This window comes from Hemiscyllium ocellatum, chromosome 11, assembly GCF_020745735.1.
Source record: "Hemiscyllium ocellatum isolate sHemOce1 chromosome 11, sHemOce1.pat.X.cur, whole genome shotgun sequence".
Lineage (NCBI taxonomy): Eukaryota > Metazoa > Chordata > Chondrichthyes > Orectolobiformes > Hemiscylliidae > Hemiscyllium > Hemiscyllium ocellatum.
The window spans coordinates 84,816,009-84,830,040 of NC_083411.1; the positions used below are offsets into that span (position 1 = coordinate 84,816,009).

Sequence of the window (14,032 nt, forward strand, 5' to 3'; positions counted from 1 at the left end):
TTTATACACTTAATGGTAAAGTCCTAGGGAGCGTTTATGAACAAAGAGACCTTGGAGTGCAGGTTCATAGCTCCTTGAAAGTGGAGTTGCAGGTAGATAGGATAGTGAAGGAGGCATTTGGTATGCTTTCCTTCATTGAGTACAGGAGTTGGGAGGTCATGTTGCGGCTTTACAGGACATTGGTTAGGCCACTGTTGGAAATTTTGTGTGCAATTCTGGTCTCCTTCCTATCGGAAAGATGTTGTGAAACTTGAAAGGGTTCAGAAAAGATTTACAAGGATGTTGCCAGGGTTGGAGGATCTGAGCTACAGGGAGAGGCTGAACAGGCTGGGGCTGTTTTCCCTGGAGCGGAGGCTGACGGGTAACCTTAGAGGTTTACAAAATTATGAGTGTCATGGATAGGGTAAATAGACAAAGTCTTTTCGCTGGGGTCAGGGAGTGCAGACTAGAGGGCATAGGTTGAGGGTGAGAGGGGAAAGTTATAAAAGCGACCTAAGGGGCAACTTTTTCACACAGAGGGTAGTACATGTATGGAATGAGCTGCCAGAGGAACTGGTGGAGGCTGGTGCAATTGCAACATTTAAGAGGCATTTGGATGGGTATATGAGTAGGAAGGGTTTGGAGGGATATGGATTAGGCGCTGGCAGATGGAACTAGATTGGGTTGGGATATCTGGTCAGGATGGATGGGTTGGTCCAAAGGGTATGTTTACCGATGTGCAGGAATCTTGTGATCCCCCGCGATCAGAAGAACATCACACAGTTGCTTGTGTTGGAGGTAGTTCTCCATTTTCCGAAATGTCTGCTCTGCATGATTCATTGACTGGAAGAACTCATCCGAACTACCGGAACTCATCCTATTAGGAGAGCAGCTGTTCAATGACAACCTGTAAGTAAAGGAAAAGAAAGCAGCTTGGTATTGACCACTGGAAATCAAACTTACAGCCATAAATACATTTCACACTTAAAACATGCTTCAGTAAGTAGCTGTGAAAATCAACACTTGGACAGTCTCTAATAATATAAAACAAGCTAACAAAACACTGCAACACTTTGGATCTCTCTTTGGTACAACACACAATGCAGCTAACCAATTATAAGAACACCAAGATTTGAGATATTTTAGTAGTTCCATCAGCATTTATTGATAAGTCATTCTCTCTGTACAAAATTGGGCCCACAGATGATAAACGTCAATTATAAAGGCAGTTTGGAGAACTGGAGACTATTTTCCATGAAAGCAAAAAAGTGATTTGAAAGAGGTTTTTAAAATCATAAACGGGCTGGGCAGAGTAGATAGAGACAAGTTGTTCCCAATCATAAAATGATCAAGAACAAGGGGTGGAATCCTGTAGGGTCAGGAGATAGCCATCAATAAGGGATTCCCAGCACAGTAAGTCATGGGCAGCTTCCAATACCAGTGCTGGTCCTGCTCAGGGCAGTCAGCATCAGGATCCAGTCCTAAGTGGCTTGAGAAGTCAAATAGTGGGAAGGCCATCATGCATCTTGACACTTTTGTGGATTGTTTTGCTCCTGGAGTGAGACAGCAGCAGTTATTATAGGAGATGAAAATAGGTGGCACAGCTGTATCTGTTGCTGCAGGTGGGCAAGTGTCCCAAATGAGTGAGGAGGCAGTGCAGAAAGCAAATAAGGGTTTGAGGTGTCAGAAAATAGGTGGGTTACAGTGAGTAGGGAAGATATTGAGAGTGGGAAGATAATACAAGCAAGAGCAAGAGAGCAAGGATCTCATTGGGAGGGCCGATAAAATAGCAGAGATAGGTGGATATTAAGCATCAGAGAGAACATAAGGGCCCTTATACTAACAGAGTGAAGGAGGACATTGACTTTCACTCTGCTGAGCATTTCTCTCGATAGCTGAGGTTTCTTGAAGCTGGGTGGTATAATCAAACCAAGCTGGAATTGTTCTGGTAGCAAAGCTTGCACAGATGGTCCTAGCTGAGAGGTGTTCCCACCTGTGTACCATCCCAACCAGAAGGACCCAGTCCTCGTATTGAGGCACGGATTTCCCACTTTCTGTCATGTCCAGGGCAAATGTCAGCAGCCATATAGGGCTGCATTGGACTGACAGTGCTTGTCCAGCCACTCAACAGGCTTTTAAAATGTGGCCTGTGCCTAAGCAATGCTTATGAATTACAGGATAACTACTGAGCATTGAGTTGTTCCAAGAACTTTTCAAGATGGCGCCAGCACAATGAGTAGTGTTCAAGCTAAGAGAGTACATCCGCTCCAGGAACGGAGCTTTGGTTTCTCCATAAATTATTATGTCTTTTTTTTGCTTTCCTACTTCCTTTTTTCTTCACCTCTGAGACCAGTGAGGTGGTGGTGGCACAGGGACCAGGACTCTGAGCAGTGATGGCAGTAACTTGTGTGTGGACTCCCGGCAGAGGTAGGCCGAGAACCTGGTGTCTTGATGGCAGTGGTGTCTGTGGTGAGGACTCCTGGCAGCAGCAGACCAAGATCCTGGACTCTTGGCAGTATCAGTCAGGTGAAAGCAGCAGCAGCAGAGCTGGGGTCTGTCTCATCCCATGCACAGCATCGTTGTTGTTCCAGAGCAGGACTCCTTGAGGACCAGAACACCTTGCACCTGATGCCATGAGATCCCAATTTAAACAGAAGATGAAATCTTAGCTAATAATTACTTTTCATCCTCAATATACCTCAAAATGGTGGTGGATTGTGGTGACAAAACATTTTTCACTTCAATATATATGTAAGCAATAAATAAATCATTCATTCATTTGAATGACACATGGTAAGACGGAGCACAAATCAGACATGCGAGAGATGCCATAGGGGAGTGGTCGCTAAGTACATTTGGAAAAATACAATGTGAAAGCCTGGTAGATCCTGTGATGAAAAACCCTCCAAAAAAGTCAACACAACTTGGACTTAGTGAAAAGAAAAATGTAAGGTTCAGCCCAAGATGGCACAGATTTAAAGTTATTTGCAGAAGAACCAAATGTAATGTGAGGAAAAATTGTTTTAGACAGCAAACTTGGATCTGGAAAGCAGTGCTTGGAAATAAGGTGGTGGCAGAATCAATTGAGGTATTCAAGAAAGCATTTGATGATTAATGGAGTGCAAATCACTCAGTGATCAAACAGAGAGCTGGGCGCAAACACAATGGTACCATTGGCCTCCTTCCACATGAGCAATTCTGCAGTGAGATCATGTAGGTATAGAGATAGCACGGAAACAGACCTTTCGGACCAACTCATCTATGCCAACCAGATATGCTAAATTAATCTAGTCCCATTTTCCTGCATTTGGCCCATATCCTTCTAAACCCTTCCTATTCATACACCTCTGTGACTCTGTGAAGTCTGAAGCCACTATTTAAAAATATTAAAAATAGAAAAGTTGTGAGAATAGCAACTCATTATTGGGCTCTGGGTACTTTATATGTACAATTTAACTAAAAATAACAAGAGCCAGTCCTTCACTTGATACAAGCTTTTCCGTTATATTGCCTACATCTACAGATAATTCCTAGCTTGCAAAGAGTTTATGGTCCTGTTGCTGAACTGGAAATATATGTGTATATATATATATATATATAAAATTAAGAAAGCTAGCAAGTATTAGACACGTACATTATTATGAGCTGAGTTCTATTTTTCAGAAAAATCAGGGAAAATATGGTAAGTGTGTGCATAAAAACTGAAATTAAATGATTACTGAGCAATTTATGAGAATAAGTTGCATAAACATAGCTTGTATTTGGTTGAATTTGGAAAGTTGAGGTGTTATCTAATTAATAAATTTAAAATTATAAAGACACGATGGTGTAGATACTGATAAAGTAGTTTGTTTGGTGGAGGAATCCAGAACTAAAGCTCATCATCTTAAAATTAATGCAGGCCAAATCAGGAAGCATATTTTAAATGAAAATTGTGGACATGGGTTAAGTAGTCTTTTCAAAACTGGAATCAGTGTTTTTGTTTGTTAGGAAAGGTTACTGAGGGACAGATCAGGGTGTGATCTAATTGAAAGAGAAACCAGAATTTGAGCTGAAAGGCTTACTCTTGTTTCTTATTCTTAAAGATCATATCATAGGAAACAGCCAAACTATCAAATGTACTGAATATTGTTGAAAATAAATCACTTCTGCAAATAGCAGTTGTCCAACATATGACAAAGATATATTCCTGTCTCAGATTTATTTTGGTAATCACAAAAAGGTTTCAAGCTTATTTTGTTTGCTATTAAAACAATTGTTCTGTAAAACAATAGGCACTTGGCAAGTGTCAAGTGATCACTTTAAATATACATTTTCTATATGCTTTGTTCAAGCATGTTTGATTGGCTTTATACATCTCCACAGACAAATATTTAGTTATAATATAGTCTCAGCAACTCAAAGCATAATCATCATCCTGATTTTAGCCAGAGCATCGAGTCTATCTGGAACTTCTAAAGAGAATTGATTAGGTCATGCAAAATTTGCAATTATGAAGCAAAGGACCATTAGTTTTCCATATAAATTCCTATTACGCTTTTCTCTTAGCTGGTTTTAAATAAGGTTAGCACATAACAGAATATAGATTCATAGAGTCATAGAGATGTACAGCATGGAAACAGACCTTTCGGTCCAACTCGTCCATGCTGACCAGGTATCCCAACCCAATCTAGTCCCATTTGCCAGCACGTGGCTCATATCCCTCTAAACCCTTCCTATTCATATACCCATCTGGATGCTTTTTAAATGCTGTAATTGTACCAGCCTCTACCACTTCCTCTGGCAGCTAAATCCGTACACACACCACCCTCTGGATGAAAACATTGCACCTTAGGTCCCTTTTAAATCTTTCCTTCTCACTCTTAACCGGTGCCCTCTAGTTCTGGATTCCCCACCCCAGGGAAAAGACTATTTACCCTGTCCATGCCCTTCATGATTCTATAAACTGCTATAAGATTACTCTCAGCCTCTGGTGCTCCAGGAAAACAGCCCCAGCCTATTCAGTCCATCCTTGTAGCTCAAATCTTCGAACTCTGGCAACATCCTTGTAAATCTTTTCTGAACCCTTTCAAGTTTCACAACATCCTTCCGATAGGAAGGAGACCAAAATTGCATGCAATATTCCAAAAGTGGCTGAACCAACGTCCTGTACAGCCACAACATGACCTCCCAGCTCCTATAGATTGCTCTGACCATTAGAGGAAAGCATACCAAACACCTTCTTCACTATCCTATCTACCTGTGACTCTACTTTCAAGGAACTATGAACCTGCACTACAAACTAGCACTCCAAGGGTTTGTTCAGAAACACTCCCCAGGACCTTACCATTAAGTGTATAAGCCATGCTCTGATTTGCTTTTCCAAGATGCAGCACCTCACATTTATCTAAGTTAAACTCCATCTGCCACTCCTTAGCCCATTGGTTCATCTGATCAAGATCCCGTTGTAATCTGAGATATCCTTCTTCACTGTCCACTACACCTCCAATTTTGGTGTCATTTGCAAACTTACTAAGTTTATCTCCGATGTTTACATTTATATAAATGACAAATAGTAGTGGACCCAGCACCAATCCTTGTGGCACTCCACTGGTCACAGGCCTCCAGTCTGAAAAAAAACACTCCACTAACCCCCTCTGTCTTCTACCTTCAAATAAGTTGTGAATCCAAACGGCTAGTTCTTCCTGTATTCCACAAGATCAAACCTTGCTAACCAGTCTCTCGAGGAAATTTGTCAAACACCTTACTAAAGTCAATATAGATCATGTCTACCACTCTGCTTTCATCAATCCTCATTGTTACTTCTTCAAAAAACTCGATCAAGTTTGTGAGACACGATTTCCCACGCACAAAGCTATGCTGACTACCCCAATTAGTCCTTGCCATTCCAAATACATGTAAATCATGTCCTTCTGGATTCCCTCCAACAACTTGCCCACCACCGATCTATAATTAGCTGACTCATCCTTATCACTTTTCTCAAATAATGGCACCACATTAGCCAATCTCTAGTCTTCTAGCACCCTTACCTGTGATGATACAAATATATTGGCAAGGGGCCCAGCAATCACTTTCCTAGCTTCCCAGAGAGTTCTAAGGTACACTGGATCAGGTCCTGAGGGTTTATCCACTTTTATGCATTTCAAGACATGCAGCACCTCCTCCTCTGTGATATGGATATTTTCAAGATGTCACCAGCTATTTCCCCACATTCCATACCTTCCATGTCCTTCTCCACAGTCAACACTGATGCAAAATACATGATTAGTATCTCCCCCATCTCTTCCGGCTCCACATAAATGCTGCCTTGCTAATCTTTGAGGAGCCCTATTCTCTACCTAGTTACTCTTTTGTCCTTGAAGTATTTATTAAAAACCCTTTGGATTCTCCTTAACCCTATTTGCCAAAGCTATCTCGTCCCATTTATGGCCTCCTGGCTTCCATTTTAAGTATACTCCTACTGCCTTTATACTCTTGGAAGGACTGACTCGACCTTTCCTGTCTACACCTGACATATGCTTCCCTCTTTTTCTTAACCAAAACTTCAATTTCTCTCATCATCCAGCATTCCCTCACTTATCAGCCTTTCCTTTCACCCTAACAGGAATATACTGTCTCAGGATTCTCATTATCTCATTTCGGAAGGCTTCCCATTTTCCAGCCGTCCCTTTAGCTGCAAACATCTGCCCCCAATCAGCTTTTGAAAGTTCTTGCTTAATACCATCAAAATTAGCCTTCCTCCAATTTAGAACTTCAACTTTTAGATCCGGTCTATCCTTTTCCATCACTATTTTAAAACCAATAGAATTATGGTCACTGGCCCCAAAGTGCTCCCCCACTGACACCTCAGTCACCTGCCCTGCTTTACTTTCCAAGAATAGGTCCACCTTCTCTAGTAAGTACATCCACATACAGAATCAGAAAATGTTCTTGTACACACTTAACAAATTCGTCTCCATCTAGACCATTAAAACTATGGCAGTCCCAGTCTATGTTTGGAACGTTAAAATCCCCTCCCATAATCACCCTATTATTCTTACAGATAACTGAAATCCCCTTACAAATTTGTTTCTCAATTTCCTGCTGACTATTAAGGGGGATATAATACAATCCCATAAAGGTGACCATCCCTATCTTATTTCTCAATTCCACCCAAATAACTTCCCTAGATGTATTCAGAGGAATATCCTCCCTACGTACAGCAGTAATGTTATCCCTTATCAAAAATGTTACTTCCCCACCTCTCTTACCCCACCTTTTAATCCTCCTACAGCATTTGTATTTGGAACATTAAGCTGCCAGTCCTGTCCATCCCTGAGCCATGTTTCTGTAATTGCTATGATATCCCAGTCTCATGTTCCTAACCATGCCCTGAGTTCATCTGCCTTCCCTGTTAGGCCTCTTGCATTGAAGTAAATGCAGTTTAATTTATCAGTCCTAGCTTGTTCTCTACTTTGTCCCTGCCTGCCCTGTATGACTCACTCTCTTTCCCAAATGTATCAGACTCAGTTGATCTCTTTCCTCCCTATCTCCCTGGGTCCCAACCCCACCTTACTGGTTTAAATCCTCCCAAGCAGCTCTAGAAAATCTCCCTATCAGTATATTAGTCCCCTTCCAATTCAGGTGCAATCCATCCTTCTTGTACACGTCACTTCTAACCCAGAAGAGATTCTAATGATCCAAAAATGTGAACCCTTCTCCTCTGAACCAGTTCCTCAGCCACGCATTCATCTGCTCTATCCTCATATTCCTACCCTCACTAGCTCATAGGACTGGGAGTACTCCAAATATTACTATCCTCGAGGACCTCATTTTCAAATTCCTGCTTAAGTTTCAATCTTCTCTCTTCAGATCTTATCCTGTTCCCTTCCTATGTTCCAATGTGTACTATGACCTCCTGCAAGTTTCAGTCCCCTTTGAGAACATAAGAGTCTTACAGATGTACAGCATGGAAACAGACCCTTTGGTCCAACCTGTCCATCCTGACCAGATATCCCAACCCAATCAAGTCCCACCTGCCAGCACCCAGCCCATACTCCTCCAAACCCTTCCTATTCATGTACCCATCCAAATGCCTCTTAAATGTTGCAATTGTACCAGCCTTCACCACTTCCTCTGGCAGCTCATTCCATACACGTACCACCCTCTGTGTGAAAAAGTTGCCCCTTAGGTCTCTTTTATATCCTTCCCCTCTCACCCTAAACCTATGTCCTCTAGTTCTGGACTCCCCGACCCCAGGGAAAAGACTTTGTCTATTTATCCTATCCATGCCCCTCATAATTTTGTAAACCTTTATAACGTCACCTTCTGCACCTCCTCTGAGATATCCTTGTTCCTGGCACCAGGGAGGCAACACACCATTCTGATTTTTTTCCTGCTGGCCACAGAAACGTCTGTCTGTGTTCTGACTAGACAGTCTCCTATCACAATTCATCGCTTAGAACCCAACGTTACATTAGAGCCAGTCTCGATACCAGAAACCTGGCTGTTCATGCTACATTCCCCTGAGAGACCATCGCTCCCTACATTTTCCAAAACAGCATACTTGAAAAGGGGATAGCCAAGAAGACTTCTGCACAACCTGCCTGCCCATCCTACCTTTCATAGAGTTAACCCATCTATCTGACTGTATCTGCAGCTTTTCTCCTTTACTATAACTGCCATCCCCTTGCTCTTGTAAATTCCTCATTGTCTCTAACTGCCACTCCAACAAATCCATGCATCTTGATAAGATTCGCAACCAAAGACACTTCCTGCAGACATAATTATCAGTAACAAGGAAACTGTCCCTAAAAATCTGACAGGAAGGGCACATCACTCTACTGAAGGTCATCTTTGCTCCTTCACAATCTACAGATCCAGAAAATAGCACCATCTTTTTGCTCTAAAAAAACAATGCTCCAGGCTAATTTAGTACTTATGGTTTATATTTTTCTATTTACAAGAAATTTTATATTTATAAGATGTTTATATTTTTAAAATTTAATCAAGAGACAGATCTTAATAAAACATATAATCAAGAAGGAGCCCACTCTACTCACTACTGGAGACTTACAGCAAGATTACATGTTAAAAACTATGCACTTGTCTATTCCTCTGCTGTGAAATCTCCCATACAGGTTCCTCCAAGGTCAGCTACAAATTTCACTATTTGTTACTTTTTCCTAGGGGCACTCCAATGTCCAGCAATGTATGAACTCAACAACAAAGGCAGTAATTATACAGTTTCACGGCTGTCAGTTAGCAGCGTAGGTTTCTTTCTCTCTTTCCATCATTGACCATGCATTCACTGCCTTTTGTCTGCTTCTCTCCTTTTAGAAGTGCCATTGTTTTGATCTTTTGTCCCCAAAGTTTAAAAACAATGTAACAGCTTATAAAACAGTAATTGCTGCTCCTGGAATTTGAGGAAATCACCTCCAACACCTAACATATCTCAAAAAAGGAGCAGCTCCTACAGTCACAATTTTTTTCCCCATCCTTCATCTTGGATTACACAGAATCCTCTTCTTCAAAAAACTCAAGTAAGTTCATGAGACATGCTTTCCTTCACACAAGGCCATGCTGACTATCCCTATTCAGTCCTTGCCATTCCCTTAGGATTCCCTCCGACAATTTTTTCACCACCGATTTCAGGCTCACTGGTCTATGGTTCTCTGGCTTTTCCTTACCATCTTTCTTAAACAGTGGCACCACATTAGCCAACCTCCAGTCTTCCTGCACTTCACCTTTGACTATTGATGATACAAATATCTCAGCAAAGGTCCCGCAACCACTTCCCTAGCTTCCCACAAAGTTCTCAGGTACACCTGATCAGCTCCTGGGGAATTATCCACTTTTATATGTTTTAAGACATCTAGCATCTCCTCCTCTGTAATTTGGAAATTGTTCAAGACGTCACCATCTATTTCCCCATATTCTATATCTTCTATGTTCTAATATTCCATATTCTATGTCTTTCTCCACAGTAAATACTCATGCAAAATACTTGTTTAGTATCTCCCCCACCTCTGCAGCTCCATACATAGGCTGCATTGCTAATCTTTGTGGGGCACTATTCTCTCTGTAATTACCCTTTTAGCCTCAATGTATTTATAAAATCCCTTTGGATTCTCCTTAACCCCATTTGCCAAAGCTTTTTGCTCTCCTGACTTCCCTTTTAAGTATATTCCTCTTGCCTTTATACTCTAAGGATTCACTCAACCTCTCCCGTCTATACCTGACATATGCTTAAATCTTTTTCTCAACCAAAACCTCAACTTTTCTTGTATGGAATGCTCGATGACACCTGCTAGTCTTTCCTTTCATGCTAACAGGAACAAACTGTCTCTGGCCTCTCATTATCTCATTTTTGAGAACTTCCCATTTTCCAGCCATCCAGTTGACTGCGAACATCTGCCCTCAATCAACTGGAGGAAGTTTTTGCCAAAATTGGCCTTCTTCCACTTTAGAACTTCAACTTTTAGATCACTATTTTAAAACTAATAGAATTATGATCATTGGCCCCGAAGTGCTCTCTTACTGACACCTCAGTCACATGCCCTGCCTTACTTCCTAAGAGTAGGTCAAGTTTGGCACCTTCTCCAGTTAGCACTTCCACATGCATAAATCAGAAAATTGTCTTAAACACACTTAACAAATTCCTCTCCATCTAAACCCTTAACACTACGGTAATCCAGTCCATGTTTGGAAAGTTAAAATCCCCTCCCATAACCACCCTGTTATTCTTACAGATAACTGAAATCTCCTTATAAATTGTTTCTCAATTTCCTGCTGCCTATTAGGGGTCCCTAACAAAATCCCAAAAACGTGACCATCCCTTTCCTATTTTTCAATTGCACCCAAATAACATTCCCAGGAATATCCTCCCTAAGTATAGCTGCCATGTTATCCCTTATCAGAAATGCTACTCCCCTCCTCTCTTGCCCTCCTTTCTATTCCTCGTATAGCATTTGTATCCTGGAACATTAAAGAGCCAGTTCTTTCCATCCCTGAGTCATGTCTCTGTAATTATTGTCATCTTACTTCCATTATTTGACAGCTAACTGGTAGCAAAGAATTTAATTGCTGTAAAAAAAGTGAAGATATGAACGTTTTTCATCTTATCACTTATACTGTGTGAGAAAAGGGTAGTCATTAGCTGAGAGCCAACTCTAATTGGTCAAGGTATTTCCATCGAGGATGCATCAGGAAGCTATTGTCATCCATGATTTCATTTCACTAAAAAGTGAGACATAATCTAAACATGCTCCTTCGGCTTACATTGGACAGCCCATGCATATGAATATATGTAGCATCAAGCAAGTGTAAGTGAGACACATTACTGCTCATCTTAATTTGTTTTTTATTGTATTGTAATTTGAACAAATTCAAAAACTTCAGCAAATCTTGTCAATCATGGAAGCAACTCTAATTTTAGAACTTCTGTTTGATTTTTTTCAATCACCCTTTCCTTTGAATTTTAGTGTTTGTGCGCCTGTCCTATAATTCAGCAATATGTCTTTTGCTTCAGTAACATTCTATTATTCACTTTTTCTACTTATGGAAGTTAACCGCTGAATTCAGGAAAATGTCCAGTGAATTATGTTCTTGTCATACTCTGAAGACATATCTAAAACATACGCTGCAAACAATGATTTCAACGATTAAATAAAAAGGGACATTTAACACCAAAGATGATACTCAAAATGAAAGTTATAATTTTGGTAGGATTTAATTTATTAAAACTGTAGCAATTCCTAATCCAATATTTTGATTATAATACAATATGTCTTGATAAAATACTCTTACTGTTTTGCAGTGGCAGTGCTTTGGTTATAAGTTTTAATACAAAAAAAAAGGAATAAACATTTTGAAATAAGTTCTCACATTTGGAAAATCTTAACTCATATTTCCCAATTATGAATACTCAATTATTCACCTACTTCATTGCTTTCAGGTAATGAAAGAGCAGCACTCCAAAAACTAGTGCTTCCAAATAAACCTGTTGGACAATTTTTAACTCCAGTATGTGTGGAATGCATAATTCATATACAATATTCACCATAATTAACATTATCATTGCTACCTATAATCAATAATGACTTTTTTTTTTCCATTCACTCATGCTACATGGGCATCACTAGCTGACCAGCATTTATTGGCTCTCCCTAGTTGCTATTAAAGGAGGTGGTGGTGAGCTGCCTTCTTGAACTGCTGTGGTCCTTGTGCTATAAGTTGGGGAGGGAATACCAGGATTTTGACCCAGCAATACTAAGGGAATGGTGACAAATTTCCGAGTTAGGATAGTGAGTGGCATGGATGTGAACATGTAGATAATGGTGTTCCCATGTTTCTCCTGCCTTTATCATTTAAGATGGAAGTGATCCTTGACTTGGAAGGTGCAGTCTAAGAATCTTGGGTGAATTTCTGCAGAGAATCTTGCAGTTAGTAGACACCGCTGTGACTGAGCATCAGTCATGGAGGGAGTGAATGTTTGTGGATGTGGTGCCAATTAAGCGTCCTGGACGGTGTCAAGTTTCTTGAGTATTGCTGCAGCTGCACTCATTTTGGCAAGTAGCGAGTATTCCATCATTACATGTTTGCAAGCTTTTATGTCGAGGCATTGGAGAAATCTGAAGCATTTTATTTAGAATTGTGATCCGAGCTCCTGATCACACCATAAAATATCTTGGGGGAATGGTGTTTTTAAATCACAATTTATCTTATTGTCAAGTTAATTTATTGGAATCCTGTGCTTATATTTTATGTTTTCAAACTGTCACCATTTTCAGCAACTAATTTGTCATGGTAACCTACAGTTAGAAAATCCCCACTACAGCATAAGTTGGAAATTCTAGACATTTAGGTTGTTAGCACTTTTATAAATGAAGGCAAACTACAGGAGCTTACACAATGTGAAAACAGTGAGACAGCAAACATTTCTTTCTTGTCTTCGAATCTCCCCAAAGCTTCAATTCTCCAACATTCTAAGTGATCTATTGTGAACACAGTTTGGTTATTTAGAGTCATAGAGATGTACAGCATGGAAACAGACCCTCTGGTCCAACCCGTCCATGCCGACCAGATACCCCAACCCAATCTAGTCCCACCTGCCAGCACCCGGCCCATATCCCTCCAAACCCTTCCTATTCATATACCTATCCAAATGTCTCTTAAATGTTGCAATTGTACCAGCCTCCACCACATCCTCTGGCAGCTCATTTCATACACGTACTACCCTCTGCTTGAAAAAGCTGCCCCTTAGCTCCCTTTTATATCTTTCCCGTCTCACCCTAAACCTATGCCCTCCACTCTGGACTCCCCAACCCCAGGGAAAAGACTTTGTCTATTTATCCTATTCATGCCCCTCATAATTTTGTAAACTTCCATAAGGTCACCCCTCAGCCTCCAACATTCCAGGGAAAACAGCCCCAGCCTGTTCAGCCTCTCCCTGTAGCTCAGATCCTCCAACCCTGGCAACATTCTTGTACATCTTTTCTGAACCCTTTCAAGTTTCACAATATCTTTCCAATAGGAAGGAGACCAGAATTGCACACAATACTCCAACAGTGGCTTAACCAATGTCCTGTACAGCTGCAACATGACCTCCCAACTTCTGTACTCAATACTCTGACCAATAAAGGAAAGCATATCAAACGCCTTCTTCACTATGCTATCTACCTGCGACTCCACTTTCAAGGAGCTATGAACCTGAACCAAAAGGTCTCTTTGTTCAGCAACACTCCCTAGGACCTTACCATTAAGTGTCTAAGTCCTGCTAAGATTTGCTTTCCCAAAATGCAGCACCTTGCATTTATCTGAATTAAACTCCATCTGCCACTTCTCAGCCCATTGGCCCATCTGGTCCAGATCCTGTTGTAATCTAAGTTAACCATCTTCGCTGTCCACTACACCTCCAATTTTGGTGTCATCTGTCGCCAATTTTAGTGTACACTTACTAACTGTACCTCTTATGTGCGCATCCAAATCATTTATGTAAATGACAAAAAGTAGAGGGCCCAATACCGATCCTTGTGGAACTCCACTGCTCACAGGCCTCCAGTCTGAAAAACAA

At 40.8% G+C, this 14,032-nt stretch overlaps 1 protein-coding gene across 3 annotated transcripts in view; it reads right to left on the reverse strand.

Moving 5' to 3' along the window:
* Positions 1-14,032, reverse strand: part of LOC132820470 (kelch-like protein 4) — a 310,868-nt gene that overhangs the window by 72,759 nt on the left and 224,077 nt on the right. For all 3 annotated transcript variants that reach the window (XM_060832644.1, XM_060832643.1, XM_060832642.1), the window contains exon 2: positions 713-886. In XM_060832644.1, the coding sequence (XP_060688627.1) occupies positions 713-855 (143 nt within the window). In that variant the 5' untranslated portion in view covers positions 856-886. The remainder of the gene's footprint in view (positions 1-712; positions 887-14,032) is intronic.